The 25,986-nt window shown below is 37.2% G+C and overlaps 1 protein-coding gene across 1 annotated transcript in view; it reads left to right on the forward strand.

Annotated features, from left to right (window-relative positions):
* The window catches only part of LOC126153857 (uncharacterized), a 1,728,205-nt gene that overhangs the window by 1,560,121 nt on the left and 142,098 nt on the right, over nt 1-25,986 (forward strand). The window contains exons 42-43 of the mRNA XM_049916098.1: nt 15,693-15,871; nt 17,733-17,904. Coding sequence (XP_049772055.1) covers nt 15,693-15,871; nt 17,733-17,904 — 351 coding nt within the window. The remainder of the gene's footprint in view (nt 1-15,692; nt 15,872-17,732; nt 17,905-25,986) is intronic.

The raw sequence follows: 25,986 nt of genomic DNA on the forward strand, positions 1-25,986 counted from the left end.
GGGAAGTCAAAGATGAAAGAAGAGGCGTCAGTAGGTGGTCCAACATAGAACACTGTTAAGCAAGTCCACAGATGTCAGAAGGAAAATGATGTCAAAACTGAGAGGAAGAGAAATGAAAAGTAGAATAAATAGTGCATAAGGACTATGAGGAAAACAGGGAAGGATATAGGGAAAACGAGAGAGAGAGAGAAAAAACGATGATAAAATAGTAAGAAAAGAAGGAAAGAAAGCAAAAGAAAAAAAGGTGAAAAGAGAGAGTAAGTACTTGAATAAACATGGAAATGCTACCAATTAAAACACTAAAACACTAAATTCATGAACTGGGAGGAGGGAAGGGGGAAATTGTTAACTCATGTTGAGTCCAAGAGGGTAGATACAGAGAACAGAAGAAAAAAGAGAAAAGGTAGGGTAAGAATACTGCTCGGAGTACCTGGAGAAGGATATTACTGTCTCCGTAATACAATGTGCAAAAACGGAACCGTAACTCGGTTGAAACTCCGAAAACAAAGCTTCAGCTATTACTTTGTCTTACCACTTATCACAGAGAGAAATGATTAAAAAAAATATGACAAAATGAAGACAAATGCTACAGTATTTTAAAAACAGTACCCTCTGAATAACATAGATAAATTTATAGTGCTAAAAGCTACGTAACGATGGTATGTTAGTGTCCCAGAGTGTTCCCTTGCCAGCTCTCGCTGTATCTCGGACGTCGATGCAGAAAATAGACTGCGGTCCAGTTACGAACCTCGTTAAGGGAAAAAACCTCAAAATATAGGTACGAGTGTTTTATACATTTAGTTTTCCACAGCTGCTACTTATTATATGAAGGATATAACTACAACCATCACAGCTAATGTAGAAGTTGTTCTGCATTTCTTGCAACTATTTTGGTTCTCCGGCGGTGAATCACATAGGATCAACTACATTGGGAGATTGCTTAAGAATTCTGGAATATTTGGTGGTGGAAACATAGCCTAAACGTCAAATCCAAAGGAACGTCAAATAAAAAGCTGTGAGACCTTTTCTGTACAGAGCTAAGACATGGGCAAGAAGCTCAAATGAAGACGCTTAGATAGATGTATAGAGCAACTAGAATGAGGAAGTCCGAGGAAGTATAAGGTTTCTGAGGAGTCCAAAACAGTCCATAAACGGGAAGAGGAAGACCAGAGCAGAAGCAGAGTGACTTTCCTCGAGAAGACCGGAAGGAGAAATAACTGATATCACAGCCTGAAATCACAACTAGTCATGGAAATAAAACAAAAAGAATTTTGTTGGCAGCTGTTCTGGTGATAATTATGATTTTCATGTAAATATAAACAACATATTGCTACAGTGACATTATAACAGTAAGTTTTATTCGTTCGTTCTAAAAATAGTCATTATTTGACATAGGTTAGGGAAAAGGTACCGGCTCTTTTCTTCTTGAAAGAATAATTCCATTATTTAGTTAACTTAATAGAGAAAATCTAAATCGGTTATTTCAAAGGGAATTTCGATCCCCACTCCTTCCGAATACGAGTAGTGTTGTAACCAGTGCTCTTTCTGATTTATTCACACACCACGAGCGATTTTGTCTACCAGAGTCTCTTGTATGCTCGTTTAATGTAGTGTAGCGTTCTTATTTGTTTGAGAAGTACGCACCTGGACACGGGGGGGGGGGGGGGGGGGGAGGGGGGGCAGATATCCGCAACTTCGAAGATTTCGAGTTGATCGTATACGCGGAATGAATATTTCATTCGTCAGTTTGTATACGCAGTAGTGGAATTTTCTGACAGACTAAGATTGTCTTTCAAGGCGAGATTCGACCACGGCATCTTACTTTCCGCGGACTGTGCTCTTCCTACTGAGATATCCTGACGCTGCCCACGACCTTCTTTCATGTCTCCCTCCCTCTTTCCAGTCTGTTCGAGAATTCTCCTGCACATTTTGCATTATTAATACTTCCTATTTTAGAAGTGTGTGTGCTTCCTCTTCACTTTTCCACCTCATTGCAGTCCTACAGAACTGATGCCATTGCAATATTATTCTAATAACATTTAGACAATTTTCCATTGTTGTCTCAAAACGTTATTTCGTACAGTCGTTAATATTATCGAGGCAATGGGCGTCCCAAACTACTTTAGGAAGCTCCGTGACGAAAACATCAAATTCGTGTGTTATTATCGTGCTCTCCCCACAAAACATGTGGTAGAAACGCTAGAAAGTGCTACTCAAATGAGATGAGTATTTGGAGCGCACGCAGAGACAGCAGCTGTGGCTTTCGAGCGGAGCATACTTAAAATATATGTTGTATAACAAACAGTAGAGTATTAACGTTTTATAAAACTCTTTGAACTGGTGGATAGAATAGCATTAAATAGTACTAACATTAACTCTGTTTCACTTTGTTATAAGGAATGTGTCTCCTTTAGAGACATGGTTCGAGAATATTAATGACTTTTATCATCTTTTGTACAAGGAATCCAAATGATTGTGTGGTAGCATACTAAAATTGTGTGCTTTATGGAACGTCTGACTTGTTGTAGTGCATAACCCAGAGCATGTAGAGAGGATTACGTATTCAGAGTTGTTTCATCTAGAACAAATTTCGACCACACAAGGTCTATTTTCATAGTCTCAAGAACATTACTATCAATCTCTTTTAAAGCAAGTCATCGTGGTCGTGCATGCATCAGATTTCACCCTGCACTAAAATAATTTATTTCGTAGTTTTTCTTCAAATAGCTATACACAGAAGTTCAAACACTGGAGTTAACAGCAGAAATGTGTACAGGAACCATTTTCCATTGTACGAAAAATCGCAGACTCACTGTGCAGTCAGCTATACAGGGCTGTTGATAAACGTCTCCGCGGTTTCAGAAGCAGACCTCGCAGAAACTACAAGACATACAGAAAACTGACACTTATCGGCGTATAGATCATCTCTCTAAGTTTTGATTCCTAATATTCCCCATGGCGTGGTTGCACTAAGGCTGTCAGAACATGTAGGCAAGTCATCCGCTCTGTATTGTCACGCCGAATCAGTTCGCGCCTGGAGATAGGCAATACCAATGAAGAGATTTCCACAGAGGGCTACTGTCGAGCTCCCTCGAGCATTTCGTGTTAACGATTGTAAGGAATCGAAGGTACATATTGATATTCAGAGCGTCACAAACGGTGCCTATATTGCCCACCTCTAATTTGAGTTAACAACTTTCCGCTGAAATGTATATTTTCTGTTTGTCTAATACACTGTCCTGTCACATTAATATGACTACTTGACAAAAGCCTGAATACCCACTTATTGCAGCGCAGAAGTAAAGAAAAGGAGTCATTGAGGGTCTGGAATGCACCGACAGTGCTGTGGAGCTATGCCGGTACCGGTGCCGTGCCCAGCTGTGATAGGTTTCACGGCTGAGGATCCATGGGGCAAACAGCCCCATAGAAGTGGTCCTACAGACTCTTGATTTGATTTAAATCTGGGGGATTTGGTGGGCAGAGAAGTAGGGTAAACTCACCCTGGTGCTCTTCGAACCAGACACGTACGCTGCGAGTGAGTGACACGTAGCATTGTTCAGCTGACAGATGCCATCGTGTTGAGGAAAAACAAACTGCATGTAGGGGTAGACATGGTCCCTAATGATAGATTCTGTTTGTCCATTGTGCCTTCCAGAGTGACGAGTTCACCCGAGGAATGCCACGAAAACATTCCCCAGACCGTAACAATCTCTTCACTGGACTGGACACTCCCCAAGTTTGTTGCAGAGCCGTATACGTCAAAGGCCATCTTTCCGACGGAGTATAAAACGTTTTTAGTATGAAAAGGCCACCTGTCGGTACTCGGTGGACGTTGAGGTGCGGCACTGTCCTGCAAATTCCAGCCTTCGTCGCCGGTGAATAGCAGCAAGCTTGAGCGCACAAACAATACGCCTGCTGTGGAGGCCCATACATAGCAGCGTTCGCTGAACAGTCATTGAGAAGACATTGTTGGCAGTTCCTTGATTCATCTGGGCGTCGGTTGCTCAAAAATTGCACGTCTGGTATACTTTAACCATGGCGGCTTGCGAACAGTTTCCAACATTAGCCTTTCGGAAATGCCTCCACGCCTGGCGCGAAAGACTATGGTCGTGTCCTTTTGAACGTCAGATGAATCGCTCCTTTTCCACATAGTGGCAACGACTGCACTGTTTATCGCGTCCCCCCCCCCTCCCCGGTACGTTTTACCTACTCTCCAGTGCTAGTGCTGCCACCTGCCGTCAGTGAGTGGTTATTGCACGTTGACGTCGAACGTAGACGGTTGTCACATTAATGTAACGACCGTGTAATTTCTTCACAATTATCTCCCGAAACCTACAGGTACTTAAGACTAACTCTGTATATGTGAATGGGCTGGCTCTGAGCACTATGGGACTCAACTGCTGAGCTCATAAGTCCCTTAGAACTTAGAACTACTTAAACCTAACTAACCTAAGGACGCCACACACATCCATGCCCGAGGCAGGATTCGAACTTGCGACCATAGCGGTCGCGCGGTTCCAGACTGTAGCGCCTAGAACCGCTCGGCCACTTGGGCCGGCTATGTGAATGGGTTTCGTGGTACTAGGACTGCTTCATAGGGCACGACATGAAGCAAAACGACATTAGGTAGCCCTAGTCAAAGACACAGCGGTTTTATCAGTTTCTAAGGATAGACAGGGGCTCATTTCTGCAGTTTAGGGACTACTGACTTGAAACGGACTTGTTTAGACCTAATCTTATGCAGTCTGTGAGGAAACTCAGTTTAAAGCCATAACCCGAAAAAGGCCTTCGCTGATCACCCTCGTCGTAAAGAAGTCTTGAATCTGTGAGAGGGCTACGCACCTACGTTTATTTCATACGGACGGGTTTCTTTGAACTGTTATTTCTTCTTGACTGTTCGATGCGATAAAATATTTGGTTTCGCATAATATGGTTATGTCTACTAGGTCTTGGCCCGATCTGCTTATTTTCTGTCACCTTTTCTAAAGAATTCGGAAAGCTGCTTGGATAAAGTTTGAATAATCGTTTATGTAAAATACCATTACTTTGTAGGAGAAAAATTCTTGTTGGCCACTATTTATGAAAATCTTGTCGATACTAATTCGGCACGGTAGACTATATGACATGAGGGAGCTGACTGTCGAAAACAAAGTATCACATTTTCCAGAGATTTGGTAATATGAAAACAATTGATTCTGGTTGTGCCCAGAAATGAAGAATATATTGTTAAATTAGATTCTGTGGCTTCAAGCAAACGATGCATATACAGAAATGGGAGTCCCAGGAATCTTCTGACTAAAGTAATGGAAGTGGAACACCACAGCCGTATTTTCAAGGTATTTATTATTCAGACGACTAGTTTCAATGCTAAATTTGCGTCATCTTCAGGTCCCGCTATAAACCAAATAAAAATGAAACATAGGCGGTTTATAAACACTATCACACGTTAAGAAATGTGTAATACTTCCCATTCAAAAGAAAATGGCCTGACAGTTGTGAATACTGCCAAATCATAAGTTTAATAAATCACAGTTGAGAAATGCTGACAAGAATTATGCACTGAAGAATGGAAAAACTGATAGAAGCCACCCTGGAGAAGATTATTTTAGTTTGTTTTCGAGATGAATTAAACACGGGAGGCAGTACTGACCCTACCACTTCATATGGAATACAAGTTGAAAAAAAAAAAAAAATAAACGTTTATAGAAGTCTAGATTTAGACAAATCTTTTGTCAATCTTCATTGGAATACATGCTCTGAAATTCTTAAGACAGCAGGGATTAAATACAGTTAACAAGGAGAATTTTGGCTAGATAATTAATATTCAGGGATAGGAAAATAGAAACTTCTGTCAGAGACGGCAAAGGATTTGCAAAAGTAGGTAAACGGAGTGGACAGTATCTTGAAGAAAGGTTATAAAATGAACATCAACAAAAGTAAAATACGGATAATCGAATATAGTCGAATTAATTCAGGCGAAGATGTGGTAATAATATTAGGAAATGAGACTCTTAAAACAGTAGGCGAGTTTCCGAATTTGGGCATCAAAATAACTGACGACGACTGAAGTACAGAGGGTATAAAATGCAATAGCAGAAACAACCTTTCTGAAAAGGAGAAATTTGTTAACACAGAACAGAAATTTTAATATTACGAAGTCTATTTTTACCAGTATTTTTCTGGAGTGTAGCTTTGGAGGGAAGTGAAAAGTGAACGATGAACGGTTCACACAACCAGTGAACGGAAGCTTCAGTGGTGCTACAGGAGAATGCTGAAGAATAGACCGGTAGACCTGAAAACTAATAACAATGTACTGAATCAAATTGCGACAGACAGAAATGTATGTCACAAATGGACCAAAATACTGAACCGGTTGAGAGAGCGCAACCCGAGGCCTAAAGAAATTGTGTAGTGACTGCAGGAAGTGTGAGAGATTATCATGACAGAGATAGACAAAGGCTTTCCTCCAGCAAACAGGTTCAAATAGTTGTAGTAGCTATGTAGAGAAGAAGAGGCTTGCGCAGGAGACACTGTGCCAAGAGTTACAAAAAACTAATCTTTAGACTGAAAATCACAACAACAATGACAAACTGTATTGCATGCATTACTCGTCAGGCATTTTGTACCTAATGAAATATTAATTTCCGGTGGTGGGTTCCTCATCTCAGTATACTCAGCTTACTTTCTGTGTAGTTCTGACGAAAGTCTTGGGACTCCCGATGTTGATAGGATACTGGAGGAAAATGAGCATACTCCTCAAACTGTATGTCGGAAGCATTGTGGAATCAAGTGATCACAAGAAATATTACGTACTATTATGTCCAAAAACCTGTTGTGAACGTGAAAGTACGCATTTTGAAAAATGGAGCACAACCACGAAAAACTCTTCTACAGTAACAAAAAGTCTGCTGAAGGATGTGGCTGCCAGATAGTTTTTGGCAGCGACGTGGGATGTTCTAACTAAAATAGTTCGGGTGGTCTGTTGACAGTCGATCCCATTCGTAAGAAACGGCTGGTGCCGGAAATATGGTTCGTATCTCCGAGTATCACAAGTATTTTCCACAGGTTTCATATCTGTAGAATCCATGCGATGAATATCTTCAGCCATGATAAATACATCTACCAGGGTATCTCGATACGAACGGACATTGTCGACCCTGAAAGCAAGTGTGGACCGACTCTGAGAAGTCACACATGCAGTTGTTGTACCTCATATCTGAGGGTATTGGTATTCCTCTGGCCATCCTTAAGTCCAGGAACGAGGACGCCAACCCTTTTCTGAACTATGCCAGTATGAGAATTGTCTCATTGTACAATGTTCCTGTGATTTAGTGGCTAAAATTTTCCATCCAGGCGAATGTGCGACGAGGTCGATGCTGCAACCCGGAACGGGTTCCATATCTGAAGAGCACTTTCCTTCACTTAGTTTTTGTCCATTCTTGATGTTACTGACTACAATAAAAGGACTCGTTTCTGTCCTTACGTAACAGTGGCACACAATACCGGAGGTGTGGCTTACAGACCTACTGCTCTGAGCCTTTGGTATATAGTTCGTGGCCAAAGTGCGGTTCCCGTACGCTCTGAAGACAGTTAACTTGCAGTCATGGCCGAATTTCAGTATGTAATTAAGTCTAGATCATACAAGAACCAGAGTATTCAACGGCCTTATCTCGTTGAATACACTGATTCCTCTAAGAGCACCGAATGTAAGGAACGTCAGGCGTGGAGAGTGCTTGAGAATGGGTGACCACATGGGTACGGTACCCCACGTCTTGTTGGCTGCATACTCAGTTTAGGGGTATTGATCACCACGATTAAATTCCGAATCTCTCTGCAGTGTCTCATGAAGTGAGGATATGTGGCACTATTGATGGCCGTCCGTTTGACGGGAAGAGACGTTAAATAAGGCAGACTTCTTGGCATTATTCGAGAAGAGTAGGATATATGCTGGCACCGAGTTTCATCCATCTCTCATCATCGTCCAACACAAAAAAGGACCCATTAGGGTCACCTACACTTTATCAGATACACTTAAACAAACAACTCTCACACTTCACGATGAAAAAATCAGGTTGTGCCCAAAGTACAGGAAAACATTTGTAATTAAGTGGCTGAACCAGCCCTTCGGAGTACCTAACCAACAATGTCTTACGGTTTTTAAGTCCAGATAAACATCTTCTCATACACTAATATCGATCAACCCTTTTTTGGCCTACGTCCTACATTCCATGTAACTCAGAACTGTCGCAAAAGCTTTCCAGTTGACGGTGCCCTATAACTTTCAGATACTCGCTGAAAACCGTACTGTACCACCATCAACTGCTATGAAGAAACCTTTATTATAACTTCCACTTTCGACTGCCACATATCATTATGAGGCACAGAAATCTTCTCAGTCATTGTGAATACAAATTTAACGTCAATTCTACTCCACATAACCTCAAAAACACAAACTGCGCGTTAGATAAGATTTACACATTCTTCAGAAAATGTTGCCTGTCAATAACCTAACAGTAAAACACATCCAATGAAGGATGCTTGTAAAGTGTTACAGCATCATCCCCTTAGACTCTTAATTAGGACGTCGTTATGTGTTAGATTCTGATCGTTATGTGTTGGTTTCTGAGGTTCAGTTTAGCCGGCCGCGGTGGCCGAGCGGCTCTAGGCGCTTCAGTCCGGAACCGCGCTGCTGCTACGGTCGCAGGTTCGAATCCTGCCTCGGGCATGGATGTGTGTGATGTCCTTAGGTTAGTTAGGTTTAAGTAGTTCTAAGTCTAGGGGACTGATGACCTCAGATGTTAAGTCCCATAGTGCCTAGAGCCATGTGAACCATTTTGAGGTTCAGTTTGCTTCTTGACATGATGCAGAGAGGAAGTGAACATCGTATATGTGTCCACACAGACACTGTGAATGCAAAAAATTCCTATACCTGATAGTAATTTGTGACAACCGAAGGTAGCAATTATAAAGGTTTTATTTGGCAGCTTATGGTGGAACAACATGATTTTCGACGTCTTAAAAGACTTGGAATGACACTCTGTGGTGTACTCAGCTCTGGTCAGATTGTGGTTTCTACCTGACTACTTCTGGCGCCAGTGAGTCGTAGTCCAAAAACAGACACTGTGGTGTATACTTCACCAAAGACTTACCACAACACGACTGAGACATTCCAGATGTAATGCCGTTATTTTCATTACTTATGAAACACACGCCAATGCGATGCTGTAAGTCTTCCTCTCCTTTACAGAAACCACTAACTACGTGTGTGCAGAAATCTACTCTGTCATTTAAAGTCATGGCCAATGTGTCATTTCCTCTTCCCCCTATCATGTCCCTTTGGACCATAGCATAGAACGTGTTGTAAATAACTACACGTGATACATATATGTACTGAAAAACCATTTAAGTTTCTGACAGAACTCTTCAGTATAGTCATGTGCCATACACATTATACTTTGCAAATTAATTAATTATGAAGATATACACTTACACAATTATTATACTCATTAAGTAAATTGTCCTGTCGTTTACTTCATTCCTCACTCTCTGTTTTGCCATGTGTACATGTTCATATTCTTAAATCATTAGACACATTATCTTACTGAACCTTCATTATTTCACTTGGTAACAACATGATCCACAATAAACAGTGAATGGGGCTTGTCAGAAAAACTTTTTGCAGGAAAGGATTATAACTGTTTGAACCATCAACTTAGAATAAAACTAGTCACATTAAAACAATAAATGTCCAATGGAGATGGCAAAACAAATGATAAATTTTAACTATGACAACGATTCCTGAATCTCTCATGACAATTATGTAGGCAAAAGTTTTTAACCCTCCCACTGCTAGGACATTTTAGTTTTACTGAGCATCAGTGGGGTCATAAAGACACCAAGCAAGTTACATGGGATATATTGGCAGTATTTTAGTGAACTAACATAAAAATATACATTATATGTGTACAAGGTAACATAAATGTTATGTTCAAGAGAATGACTCCAGTGGTACCGGTACTCAGTGCAAAGAAGGTGAATAAATTTTAATGTATTAGAAGTATAATACTGAACAAAACATCACTGAATATAATTGGCTCAGGAGGAGAAAGTCATATATTTTGAAAACAATGGGTTTGAAAACCAGGGAGAGTAGATTTCCAATATGCCAATGGGCTCATATTGACCCAAGTGGTACTAGGAATGACACAACAATAGCTGAGGCAAGAACTCTCAAATGAGTACAAAAATGGGTTTGAAATAATATTTTCATTGTTGCAGGTGTTTCATATAATGGCTGCTCAAAGTAACTATCATCATTCTATTTTCCTAAATTTTACATTCAAGAAACAAGCAAACAATTTAAACAGGGGCACACTGACCCTAGTGGTACTAGGTGCAAAAAACTTGAATAAATTTTAATGTGTTGTAAATATAGAAGTGAACAAAACGTCATTGCATACAATTGGCACAAAGGGAGAAAGTATATATTTTGAAAATAATAGGCTTGAAAACCAGGCAGAGTATATTTTCAGTGTGCTTATGGGGTCATACTGATTGCAGTGGTACTAGGAGGACTAAATGTCGTTTCTCAGGATAAAACTGTACATAGTTACAAGATCATGAAGTAGAAAGAAGAACACTTTTGTTTACATCATTCTATCAATGGTGATCTAAAAAAGAATATTCGAGCTTATACAATACTCATGAGTAACACTAACGAGCTTAAGTCACTGTCCTAAGATAATACTACAGGAAAGTAAAATAGTGTGCTGTGGACAACTGACAGAAACTGAAGTACTAACTTTAGAATGCATAAATAATACGCAACAGAGGGAAGTAAGTTAACTGTGCAATGGAGGGGTAGTATGGAATGGAAAAGGATCATATTTAACAGAGTCTGGCAAGACACTCATTACATAAAGACATACAGTTATGTTTTACACATGTACCTCAACATAAAGTCTTAATTATATAAAATTATATGAAAGTTTTAAATTTGGAATAACTATTGAATGGTGATAAATTTCAAAAATTAAACAACCAGTTTATATGGGAAACAAAGATTTTTTCATCTCTGAGCAAGTTCCTTAAACCCCAACTTTCATCACTAGTCGCACTGATTACAGAATAATTAGGAAATACAACTATAACTACTTATCTACGACCAGTCTAACATGACAGTGAAATAGTTTGTACTCAGTCTTAAGCTCTTTGACAGTAAGTTTAATATAAACAGAAAATGCAGATTTAGAAGATTCAAGTACTTGCAATGATTAATGAGAAAGATTTAACAGCTGATGGCATCTAATTTCAGTCAATGTGAAAACAAATGAGAAATCTAGGAAGATGCAAACTATTGTTAGAAGTTGGAAACTGATGAGAGATCCTATCATTTCAAGAGGAGAAACAATAATTAAAGGTGTAATAAGAAATATCAGTTACATTGTAAAAATGAGATTAATTATTCAGTGGAAAGGATAATACAGGTTAGTTCCATACTTGTAAATAACAGTTATTGTCCATTGATAAGAGAAATGTGAATATAGACTCTTGTGATGAACTGAATGACCAAGTTTGTAAATCTGTCATATACACATCCCATATTCAACAGGAAAACATTCTTTAATAGTGTTAAGAGGATGAATAGACATTCATTTCTTGACATAACAAATCCACTTGAAATTAAACCACAGGTAATAAATTTACAGAATGCATCGAATTGTTTTGTGACTTTTCACACTTATGAGTACAATACAGCACAAATGCCAGTTTTCATAAAATTCAGAGCATACTCCAGCAGTATGGTATTAATATTGATCATTGTTTTACTAATTGAAATTAATAAATGTATTGAAACGAAAAAAATACATCGATGGCGATGAAAGTAACAAAGATGCAGTGATATACCTACAATTATAGCAAATTGTTCTCATACACTGAACCTGCAGTGTAATGAATATATCACGGTAATTGAAAATCTGTGCGATACTCATAAATCAAGGTTTGTGTCCCAGTATGGCATGATCTTTCAGTTTTCATCGCATATTCATTATATTTGCTGACAGAGACTTCATGAACTTCATTGGAAACAGTTGACATTAGCTTAAACCATGTGTATGCAGCTGTAGCTGTCATGTAGTATGCATTGTGTTTATGTTGGAGATGTACCGAATCTGACATTATATTCAAGTCACGCTCTCTTTAAAAACTGAGGTTACTTTTGCAAAATAAATTAATAGGAGCTATCTAGAATATGTGATGCACAAGAGTTATTTGTTGGTAATGGGTATCAAGGTTCAATTGCACTAATTGTTCAAGATACAGTACCTCAGTTGTTGGATACTTCACAACTGAATAGCCCAGTGGTGTAATAAACACATTAGTGAGACTAACTCTAAGCAATTACAAGCTATCCAACAGCTAAAGAGAAAGGAAATATCATTTGCCCCAGTTGCTCCAAACAGTAGCAATACATTATGTATTTGAAGAGATAGATATTTCTCCTATACCGTGAAATTATAAAACAACGAATAATATCATCAATACTAAAACATTTAGATCTTTCTGCCATGCTTTTATTAATAAAAACAACTATAATTATTAAAAAAAATTCCAGCTCTGCTGCATAATTTGTAATAACAATCTATATTGTCTTGATGCATGCATTCTAGAGACTTGTCAGTAATGTTATAAGAGAAAAAAATCTATAAACTGTCTTCATAGAATGCATGAGTTTAGTTACACAGTGTAGACAGAGTTTTAATATACCTTTCTTGACAGTGTTCAATTACTCTCTCTCTGGATATGTTTTCACTGTAGCATTACAATGCTGTGTTATAAAATATACTAGTGAAATAATTGCATCTATCTGCCTGTTCATCAAGAGTTTTGCATGACGTTTTGCACTATTTTGATAAATCAACACTATATTAAGGAAGGGATGGCATAAACTGCATGTCGGTGCTGCGCTATGCATAGTATGAGTCTTGTTACAGTTCTACAAATTTGGTTGCACATGCTCTGTAAGTACTGTATATATTATGTATTTCGTTATCATTCAGCATAAATGCACATTATCACTTACATTTATTTACATCAAATGTTTGTGTTGACATTAAAAGTGATCAGAATAAACTTTCACATTGAATGTAAAAGTGGTGTTTTCTTACAAGCACCACATGATAGTACTATGAACCACATTAATCATACGCATCATTCTTTTAGTGTAAATCCACCTGACTAATGTATGTAGAAAATGTTCATCATTTTTCAAGCACTCATACCAGTGCTAGATTCTTATTACATAACTCTTTTGAGTGTGTCTTTTCTCTCAGTTTTATAATATCCGAAAATTTTAACATGTTACATATATAGGAAAATTTTACTTAAAAATTTATGTAAACTGCTGAATTACTTCTAGAAACATTTATATATAAGGTAATTCTTAGATAACTAGAAGCAATGTACATAGAATCACAAATTTGTTAAAAAGTATTGTACATTAGAAGCAAATCTTCTTTCAGTATTAAGTATATTGGTTTTTGAGTGTTGTACACACATACAACATTAAATTAAAATATTCTTAAACTTACTTTCTATGATATAATGTTGTGTATATGCACTGAATTAAATAACATTACATGTTAAGCTGTATACAGTGTCAACCCTACAAATTATTCTGTACATTTTCTTGCCAGATAGACTGACTAGTTACAAAAAATATTAATAACAAGAAAATTTTGTCAGAAGTGCCTTCCATGGTTTTAGCTTAATTTCTAGCGCAAGACTATTTTCAAAATTAATTGTGTGTGATATTTTACTTACAGATTAGGGTTAACAAAGTTTTAAAAAAAAATTATATCACATTTCTTGAAACACAGCTGTGGTTTTATTGTAAAACAATTCTGTGAAGAGATTATAATCTGTGATAAGGAATGCTACATTGTTACAACTGTACTGAAAATTTTCGGTAAAATAGTGAATAAAGTCATACATGAAAATTTTTGACTTTCATTTTTCTCTTTATAACCACCTCCTCTATAAATTTTTGTAATGCCCTTACATTTCCTGATATAAAAAGGACAAACTTATTTATAGATTACCAGAACCAGAAAATGTAGAATTTTCTAAATTATATATTTGGAAGTAAACAAATTTAGCTATCATTTTATATCAGCTGCATCATTACTAGCTCCTGTGGGAGAAAAAATACGTTAATTCAGAAATATTTAACTTTGTATCCAACCTACAAAATGTTCTGTGCCCTGACTTTGGACCAAGAGATGACAATCCTGAAGTAATTGTGACTGAAACAATCGTGTGCTTTAATGACGTCCGAGCAGTCATGTGTTTACATACATTTCTAAAATTTAATAACTGAAGCAAAACTAACATGAGAAGTTCTTAAAATGTATATGACATCTGAAATTGATAAGATTCCATTAATTTGCATATTTTTCTCTAGTCTATATTTTAACAAACACACAGATCCAAAATACATTAATTTAAGTGAAAGACTATGTTTACAGAAAAAATTAGCAATATCTGAAAACTCTAGAAAATTTTTAACAATGGCTGTTCTCTTTAGAGTTTCTTTTGCATAGCTTCTAAATGCATAACAACCCAACTTAATGTAAACCAATCATCATTTAATTCACAACAATCAGGAAACAAAATTCTATTTTGGTTCAAGATACAGTAAGAACAGGCTTTATAAAAAGTAGAGGCAGCACACTACATATAACGGCTCAGTACATAAAAAGGTGAGAAACGAATTGCTATTACCATATCTGTCATAAAACAACAATGACAGACAATCTAGTGAAGTTAAAAAACTGAAAATGCTCCTTCTAAATCAGACTGCAGACTTGCTTCAGCTTAAGATTGTGAGGATAGTTAAATCAAGTGTTGGTGAGATTATTTTTTAATACATTATTTGTATTCTGGCTGAACACTTCTAGTACATTCGTGTTCCTTATACTTGTAACTCATTCTCATATAACTCTTTTTCATATTTATGTACTGAATAAAGTTGAAAAGTTCTGTACCTATGTTATGTAACACAGAGAATCACTTCCAGAATTGAAATTGCATTAATATGTAAAATTATTTGATTTTGTTGTTTATTAACTGAATTAATCATGGAAGGCACTTTGTGAGACAGATTTTACTCAGATTTTAATTATTCTTCATGCTAATCCTCAATTAATTACTGAATTAATTAAACTATTCAATAAGTGACACATAATTTGATAAAGAATTAAGATTTGTATAAAAAAAGGCATAGAGGAAATCTGACAATATCTTCAGAATCACCTTTGTAATCTCGAACTAACACTCAAATCACAACTTCTTTCTTTTTTTGTATGATTTTGTATTTTAGCTACAGATCCAATTTTTCTTACTGCACTTCTTAATACACTTATTTTGCAAATAACTATAAAGTAATGAAGAAACATGGATGAATCCATGTGAAAAATTTCTTTTATGGCACAAGTCATGGAAGAGAGGGAGCAGTACTGTTACTTACTGTGAAAACGAAAATATAAATATTTTATAAATAATACGGGAAAGTTGATAAATATAAGACTTCTGAAACCTTTTTGTCAATGCAGAATACACATGTACAAACAAAAATTGACCATCATTTTAATGCACATAGATTTAAAGGCTATGTTCTGTTATCTCTGCAGTTCATCTCTGACTACAATGGAGAAGACCACTACTTTACGCGAATCGGTCCAGGAGGTCTCATCAACTTGGACAAAATCTACCGCACACAAGCAGTTATGGACCGAATTGCCTCATTCCATCAACATTACCATGCTCGCAACCGTGAATCAGTGCTGAACTTGCTCAGGGACCACCTCAGGTGAAACATCCTCTTATGACTCTAACGAACATTGTATGAGGCACAGTGAAATGAAAAACAAATACCTGCCACGATGGGACCACGAATTGCTTCAATTCAAAAGCTATCACCCCATCTATTAAGATACTTATCCCACTGGGAAATGAAATGATCGAAACCTGTTTTGTAGAAAATGGTTGGCCACTGCCAGATCCAAAACCACACCCACTGTTGCACTTCCCCATCTGGTTAAAACCGATGTTCATGCCTGTCTTTCTTCTGGTCGCCAAAGATGTGAAACTCACATGGTGAAAGAGGATGTTGCAGTGTTTCCCAACCAAATCGCTGAAGTGTAGCCTTTGCCCAAGTGGCAGTTTGGGGCAGGTGTTATTGTGCAACAGTATAATTCTGTACAAAAACATTCCTGGGCATTTTGACTTTATGGAGTGTTGCAGTTTCTGTAAAGTGTTTTCATAGCACTACACATAGCTTGTGGTTCCACGCTCAAGTAGGGACTCAACGAGCAGACGACCCCTGCAGTCAAAGGAGAAGGTCATCATGACCTTACATGGCCCCAGCGTGTTAAACCAAAGAGCGAATGGCAAAGCCTGCAGTGAAAACATGCCACACCTCCCCTGCAAAAGAAATCCAAAGCTGTACACACAAGTGCCGGTAAGGTCATGATGACCTTCTTCTTTGACATAGGGGCCATCTGCTCATCGAGTTCCTCGTGTATGGAGCCACAATCAATGCACAGCGCTGTGAAGACACTTTGTAGAAACTGTAATGTGCCATAAAGTCAAAACACCCAGGAATGCGTCAGACAGAATCATCACGTTGCATGATAATGCCCGCCCCTGAACTGTAAATTGGATCTATGCTACACTTCAGCGATTTCGATGCCAAACACTGCAACTTCCTCTGTACAGCCTAGATCGTTCACTACTTTATTACATCTTTGGCGACCTGAAGTAAGACATGTGTGGACGTCAGTTTCAGTCTGATGAGAAAGTGTAAGAGTGTATACAGCTGTGTATCCATCAGCGGCTGACAGCGTTCTACAAAACAGGAATTGATCATATCGTCTCCCAGGAGGATAATAGTCTTAACCCTTGTGGCGATTACGTTTGAATGGAACCATTCCACTGTCCCACTGTAGTGGGTGTTTGGTTTTCATTGTAATACCCCTTACAACTAAAGTTGTGCTTCCATAAAATTCTCAAGAAAATAAAATAAATGTATCTGCAAAAAACTTCAATTATATTTGAGTAAAACATTCATAGACTACGCAACATGGAAGGTAACAGCACCTGTTTTGAAATTTATCTCTCTACATTAGCAGAAGTGGGATAAACAAGTGACAGATATTCTAAATGTAGCTCATTGCTCGTCTGACAGGCTGCCAAGAGAAGAATGAGTTGATTTTATGGTAGGAACATTGACTCAAAACTGTGCAAAAGAGTTGATATGCTCTTCAGTATTCTAACGAAAGTTAGAACGCATATTATGTTCAAGGTGACTAACATTTACCAGATTAAGTTACATCAGAAGTATCTCATTACAAATATTGAATCATATTAATTCAGCTGCCATTGATCTGTACATCAAATCATTGCTGGGAGGTGTATAATATGAGAAGGTTTGTTTTCGCAAACTTCTGAGATGTGAAGAAGTTTCACCCAAAATAGATAAAACTTGTACTATATGTTCAAAACTCTGGTGATAATATAGACATGAACAATGGCAATAGCGATTATGATCTGAAAGTAAATTCACAAACTGATTTGGGTCAATAATTGTCATTTACTATTATTATTGTAATACAAAATTGTTTCACCCGGACCAACATTTCAAACTACTAAGAACATGTTTCTTCTTACAGCATTCATACATCCAGTATTGAACGCTCTTATTTATTGGATGAATCTGAGGACCATGATTATGATCTTGATCTCGACACATACCAGCCAGTCCAGCCTTTAAGCAATGACCATGGCGTCAGCTTCTTTCCCATATCTGCTCCACACAGCAGAATTGATCATCACGTTTTACAGGCAAGTGTTTAGGTTGGAACATTTTCATTGTAGTTCTACACAGCATTAGCATATTTTATCCATCATTAACCCTGGTATTATTATTTAACATATTCAGGTATCTTAATGGAGAGACTAATCTATTACTATGTGACAAGTCACAAGTTCCACTGCCATAAGAAAAATAAGAAATTAGATAACTGCTATGTAGTACAAATTAATCAAAATAATTTCTGTGTATTACATGACTGTAGCTCCTGGTAAATGGTTCTTCCAATACATTTGCTTCCTGAGATGAAATATTGTATATATCACACAGTTATCTCATGACTTTTACCAGTAACACAAAAAAACAAAAACTATAAAAATATTTTCCAGACAAAATTAATGGTAATCCAAAACACATTTTCATAATGATGTATCACACGTGTTATTTCCATTTCCTAATTACAACAAAGCATCATTGACTACAAAAGCTATATTAATCTGATAAATTCAGTAAGTTGACATCTGCCATATAATTATAACCTACATTGAAACATAGTTGCTCATATTGCAGTAGCTTTAAGAACATCATAGAAATGTGAAAGAACTGTAAACTCTCAGAATCACAGAATCCTCCGTGATTAAGAGAAAAACCTAAGGAGCTAGAAAGCGTTCCATGGGTTTCTTAGATTATAAAGACATACAGAGTAACTACAATCTACAGTTATAAGCAACCTACCAATGCAGTACATTGTTCTGTTTCCTCCTGTTTCTTCGAATCTCACCATAAGAGAGCTCTTGCCTCAGAAAACTTGATGTTTTGTCCAATTTTGTGTAATTTTGGTGCCCATAGGCTCTTTATCTGTCAGCAATCAAGACTGTGTTTACCTACAAAAAATCACCATTTATGAAGTACAGAAACATAATCATTTACCAAGCTCTCTCGCAGTTCATAAGAAAAATCTGTGAACTCACACTAGCTAGTACAGATAATAAATTTGGTGGATCATGATTTGCCATCACCAGCCAGCCACTGTTAACAGACAAATCTGATACTGTCTACCCAGACCACTGACAGGCACCTGGACATTTGAGATCCCTACATGCATTCTAGTCTTGCCTCTTGCCTTCTGTTTGTTGTGTATCATCATAATCTATAACAAGTTTGCTTTCTGAGATGAATCCAGGACCCTTGTAGACATACACAACTCTCATATATGAGTCTTAAGGCTTTATAAGGAGTCGTCCAATCCTTTGTTTGCCATGACACCATGAACAACATGCATTAAGTGTTATGCTGGTCTTAGCTTCAATAGGGTGGTTTACTTATGGATACCCTAACCTTTGATATGACATTTAGTAACACAAGGTTTGGTTGAAGGGCAATATTGCAGGCAGAACACCTTGGTACCAAAAATGTTACTTTTTTACAGTAGGTTTACAACATAATCATTTATCAGCATTATGTTTATATATACATACAAAGCAAAACTGTCATACAGGTGGTTTCACAGTGTTATCACATTTCTGTGGTCAGCTAGATCCACCAAACTTACCTCAATACAATCTGTGAAGACACATACAGCGACCTAGAGCATCCAGAGATGCACGCACATGTACCAGATATGACAAACAAGCCACAGACATCACAGAAATTGTACACATAACTGCATTCTGTGCGACTGAGATGACATAACAAGTTCTAGCCAACATTTGACAGTAAACCATAGTGTAGGCGAAATATACATTATCAGCATAATTGTTTGTGGCTAGACCATGGGCCCTCAACACATGCAGTCATTGGGCAGTTTACATCACTGGATCAATGATGAAACATGAATACCTCAATTTGGGACAAACTGTAGCCTTAAGAGTCATTTGACATGGGGAGCAGCATATCGATGACTATAGTGAAAAAATAGGCCTCATTGCATGAAAGCACTCACCAATTCACTGCTGATTCACAGCAGATATGCTATTCAAGACCACATAATAACTAATATTCAACACATGATCGCTGCACTTCATAAGAAACAGGAGTTGCCAGAGTTACACAGATGCTATCACTGGACACTCAAAGAATGGAGGACGCTGCTTGGGCTGTTAAGTTATTGTTCATGTTGGTACTCACAGATTTCCTGCACCCTCCTGTTAATTAATCTAATATCAATGCCTAAAATGTCATTTTCTATATTTTAGTGTAGAGTTGTGAGCATTGCATATCAATATTTTAATGTGTAACTTTTATTTGTATTCTACCATCCCAGTACGTGCTATGTCAATTGTTACAAGTAATTTACACTTTCACATAATCATAAAGTGACATTTAAATGGTAACAATATACTTTGCAGAGATTTCTCTACGTATTTTTCACTATGGTAATGTCTTGCTGTATTTCAAATATGTTAGTTTCAACTGTTAGCATCTCATTATACTATGATATTTTTTTGCTAATCTGATGTGTCAATTGATACAAAACATTTGTGCTTTTTATGTGAGTTTGTGGTAACAGTAACAGGTCACAATTTATTATAACATGTCACACTGTAATATATCATAGAACTTTCTTAATTACTATGTTAATGTCTGCTATCTTAATGTCTTACTACCTCTGTTAGGTATTACTATGTGTTTGTATCATTATTTTACCTGAGTTTTCATTATACTTGTGCCTTACTATGTTAGTTCCTACTTTTATACTGCCCCACAAAGCTATTTTTTATTCCACTGTGCCAGTGTCTTATTACTATATATTAGTCTTCGTTATGCCAGTGTCTTACTAAGCAACACCAAGTTTCACTCTAATGGTGTTTTGCAGTAATATGTTCGTTTTCTATATGCTAGCGAATAACTGTACTGTGTAAGCTTGCACTACACTAGTGTCTTATAGTACTACATTATTTTTCGCTATACTACTTCCCAATTGCATTATATTAGTTTTCACTATTGTAGTCTTATTTCACTATGTTAGCCATTACTATGCTGCTATTTCACTATACTATGTTAGTTTCATTACACTGTTATGTTGGTGTGCAACTTTTTTCGATTATGATAGTGCCTTATTATCTGATTTTCATTTTTGCAGTGCAAGTGTCTTACAATGCTATGTTGCTTTTGTCTATGCTTCTGTCTTTCTACACTATGGGTTTTCACAGTGCAAGAGTCTTACTAAGCCGTAACAGTTTTTACATGCTAATGTCTTATTGCATGATGTAAGCTTTAACTGTACTGTCATATTATGATGTCTAAGTTTACATTATGTTAATGTTTGATATAATACCTGATTATGTCACTTTAGTATTCACTATATGGTGTCTTACTAAGCTATGTTTAATTTCACAATTCTGGCTTCACTCAGTGCTCTGTTAGTTTTCTGTATAGTAGTACCTTATTGTGCTGTATCAGTTTTCTCTATGCTAGTGTCTTATTCTGTGTTATCACTTACAACACTATGTTAATTTCTTGCTACACTATGTTAAGTTTCACTACACTAGTAGCTTAAAATTCAGGTATGTTTTTATGATTACAGCTCCTTTCTGTGCTATTCCAGTTTTCACTACCCTGCTGTCTCACTATTCTATATTAGTTTTTATAATACCAGTGGCTTAATATTCCATGATAGTTTTTACTATGCTAGTGTCTCACTGTATTGTATTAGTTTTTCCTGTGCTATTTTCTTACTGTGCTATGTTAATTTCTGCTGTGCTACTGTCTTTATACACTATGTTAGCTTTTACTTCCCAGATGCCTTATTAAGCTATGTTCATTTTACGATGCTAATGTTTTCCTGTCCTTTCACTGTTTTAGCACATTACTGTATATATTACTTCTCACTGTACTGTGTTACAGTAACTGTCTCTGTGATGCTGTACTATGTTAGTTTCCACTAAGCTATTGTCTTACTGTGTCACGATCATTTTCATTATGGTAGTGTCCTACTCTGATATGATAGCTTTTAGTGTACTAACATCTTAATACAACATGCTATTTTACATACCTTAAATTCTTACTGCACCATGGTATGTTCCTCTATGGTACTGTCATAATATGCTATATTACGGCCTGTGTCTTGCAGCGCTGTGCTACTTTTCATTAAACTGGTTGCTTCTGCACTATGCCAGTGTTCACTGTACAGTTATCTTACTGTGCTATGTTAGCTTTCATAATTTTAGTATCTTGTGACACTACATTGGTTTTCACTATGCTACTGTTTGATTACTCTGTCAGTTTTGTTCATGCTGTACTGCACTATGTATCTTATTACATTGTATTAGTGTTATATTGCACTTATTTGTTTTCAGTGTTTAGTGTCTTACTTCATAATTTTTCCTTTTACTGTGTTTACTGTTCTTACTGTGTTATGTTGGTTCTAGTGTGCTAGTGTCTTAATGTGATACATTGATTTTCACAATGCTAATGTCTTCACACTTGTGTTACATTTTAATATCCTAGTGTTCTCCAACAAAATTTGATTTTCATAATGCTACTGCCTTACTGCGCTGAGCCAGTTTGCACAATGTTCGTATGTTACTGTTGTGTCACATTAGTTTCCAAAGAGCTGTCCACATTCTTATTTTTCTTTTTGTTAGCAATGAATGGTCATGACCTATTATGTAAAACACTCTCGACTACTGCTTACACACTTCTAATGTGACTGTCTAGTTACTATAACCAGTATCAATTAGCCTAGATTAATCTTTTTCTTTTTGCCCTTACATTCATCTTGGTTGTAGACTGATATTAGCAGGGAACATTTCTCATGCATTTCCAGTGAATTATATAACCATCTTCAGCTCTAAATGTGAAATCAAATGTCTTGCAGCATAGTAACTAAGATATACAACAAATGGCATAATATGTTTGAATAATAAGCAAAACTATTTGAAGTGGCATTTCACAAGGAAATACAACAATAAGTTAACGCAAACATTAATTAATATGGTAAGATCATTTCTTAACATAAACTCATGGCTATTCGAACTTTGGATTGCCATGGATAAACTTTATATTTGTTGCACAATAACATGTGGCTAACTCATCAATACAGTCATAGACTGGCGTTCCCTGAAATCAATTCTGTGCTCATGATGACACCTCATTTTGCCAAAATGAATTTGTCACTCTTCTCGACTTATTACAGACGATACTAAGACTTATATGTAACTGTAGTATCCATAAGTGGGTAATGTCCTCTTTTAGTGACCTAAGACATGTTCCTCCTTTCTCTCACTATAGTATGCCCAACCATAACATTTTGTTTGTGGAAGTTTCAGTCAGAGACATAACCCATTCTATTTCTTTCCTTTTACTGCAACAACCTTCTCACTGTCATTTTTTCCAAAATTCTGTTGTTTTACTGCTCTTTCTCCACTTTATAACATCCCCTGTTACTTTTGTAATGAAGTAGTTTTTTGTTTTGCTCTAGTTTCTCGATTCGATAGCTTTCAACATAGACATCGAGTCAGCCAAGAACTTTCTCTTTTCATTATTACAGGAATTGTTCTAACAAGTGTCTGTGCCTCCTTTATAGTAATGCTTACATTCACAAATACGAAAGTTCTCGAGAAATCTGGAACAATTTGCTCAGTAAGGTAAACTGACACCAAATGACATGTCGTACATGACTGTCAACTCCCGTTTTTAATACGTTTGTGTAATTCGGAAACCATCTGCCACATATTAAGAAGTGCTTCAGAAAGTTTAAATGTATTAGAGGTAACTTGATGTTCCTCTGATTTCATTATACGGATCGCTACTCGAAATGTTGGTACAGAATAACATTGTAATATTGTATAACAGAGCTTAGAAGCATAATTGAATTTGCCACGCCACACAACCATAACATGACGATAGTAGTTGTATGGTAATTCTTCCGCGCCTTAATAGCTACAACTGCCTGTACTTTTAGATTAGCTAGGTAGTCCATGGTCTATAAGTGGGAAAGGAAACATTTATTAGATGGCCACCGCCTTCTTAGGATCAATTTTTTTTGCAATGCGTATGTTAACAATGTTGTCCTAATCATCTTGATATTGAAGCTCTTTTGTCTGTGTTTGGATTAACAATAACACATGTTTTTGAGTGGGGTCCGCCTCTTTGGGACAAAAAACAAAATAGTGTTTTGCTGAAGGCGGACCCCACTCGAAAACATATGTTAATGTTGTCCTAGGTTTACCCTTCATTTCTCTGTGATATGTTATAATACGTCTACATAGAAATACATCAAACTTTCCTAGGTAGGCCTCGCTGATGTAGTAGCAAAAAATGCTGCTGTACTCTAATCCAGAGGGGATGTTTCTCTGTGTATAACAAGCAAGGAATGTGCTTCCAGCCATACTGTTGATGAAGATAGGGTAACAGTAACTCTCGTTTCTCAGACTAAGTTAATCGACTATGCTCTTGTTTTTAGCCTAATTCTGATTGGACCAAAGTTATAGATGACTCTGCATTTCATAATTACTATCCACAGAAGATGTTACAACACATATCTGCCCCATGCCTTGCATGGTCATCTGCGACAGTGTAACAACCCTCTAGAAATGGCATCCCAATAGATAATGAAGATTGGTTTATATTCATTTTGACAGTGTACTGAACCATAGCTTTTCACATTACATCATCAGTTCTGACAAAAACTGAGTACTCATTTACCATATACATATTCTGACATTTAATTACGTGTAGCTTTACAAAATGAATCAATTTATTTTGTGCAAGCAGAATCCCGCTAGAGGTACTTTTTTTAGTAGAAAACTTAACGTAATATATTTCTGAAACAATTAAAGCAGAAAAATTCCTATTAAAATTTAAATTAAATTATCATTTTAATACCAACATTTCCACAGATTTCTGTTTATGTGATTAACTTTAAACATCAGTTGTTTTCGAAGTATGAATCATATATAGAACAATAATAATTTGATTACCAACAGCGTGATTTTATAAGTGTAATGAAATTGTACAAAACACCTGAAATAAGTTCTATTTTTAAAAAGATCAAGGTACCAATTAATGATGCAGGATCTGTTTCAGGCCAGGTGGAATGTTTAGCACACTCAAATCTGAGGGAAATTTTATATACATACTTATCAGGCTGGCAACATAATAGTTCCTGAGAATTTATTGCACGGCACAACACAACAATTTTAGTAGTAAATGACCTGTTTCTGTCGACATCGGCCATCTTCAGATGAAGCCGGTGACGGCCGAAAACGGTAATTTAATACTGAAATTGTTGTGATTGTGTAGGGAAATACGTTATTTTCAGAACAAGCAGTCAGTTGAGTCTCCGTTATGAATAAAATGTCGTCTTTTGCAACAAGTGATAGGAGGTCTGCCATTGGATCAAGGTGAACTTCAGTGCACGTGGGTTCGAATCACGCGCTCTACAATATTTCTATACTCCTGAGCAAGAGAATGGAAACTGCTGAGAAGCTTCTAAACAGCGATTTTCAATTAAATACAATTGTGGAGGAAGAACGAAAGCTTACAGAATGAATTTTACTGTGCAGCAGAATGTGCACTGATTTGAAACTTCCTGGCTTGAATCTGTGTGGCAGACTGCGACTCGGACGTGGGGCCTTCTACTTTAGCGAGCAACTGCTCTACCGACCGAAACGTCCAAACACGACTGACGGCCCGCCCCAGTGTGAGATGCTGGCGGGGTGAGGGTCAAGGGTCGTGCTTGGACAGTTCATTCGGTAGAGCACTTGCCCGCTAAAGGCGAAGGCCCCACGTTCGAGTCGCGGTCCGGCACACACTTTGCCAGGAACTTCCAAGCTTCAGAGAACTAAAGTGCTTAACGTGTTGGGGAGGCGCGGTGTGGTGTGCCGCTGCTAATAAAGTTCCACTCACCTCGCGGTCAATCTCTTCCCACACGCACACCTCCTTGAAGTTACTGAAATGCAGTTCTCAGCCGGAAAATAGCTACAGAAAAAAATAGCTGTACGCATCGTAACCACAAATTGCACTAAAAACTGTTTTGTCATTGAAAGGAATGTTAAAAACAGTTATGTGCGTAAAATTTCGCTGTATTACACTAAGCTTGCATACGCCAGTTACTACAAAGCCTTACTCCAAGCTGTGCAAAGTCTGAAAAGTCTACACGCACATATCAT

The sequence above is a fragment of the Schistocerca cancellata genome, chromosome 2 (assembly GCF_023864275.1).
Source record: "Schistocerca cancellata isolate TAMUIC-IGC-003103 chromosome 2, iqSchCanc2.1, whole genome shotgun sequence".
In the NCBI taxonomy this organism is placed as follows: domain Eukaryota; kingdom Metazoa; phylum Arthropoda; class Insecta; order Orthoptera; family Acrididae; genus Schistocerca; species Schistocerca cancellata.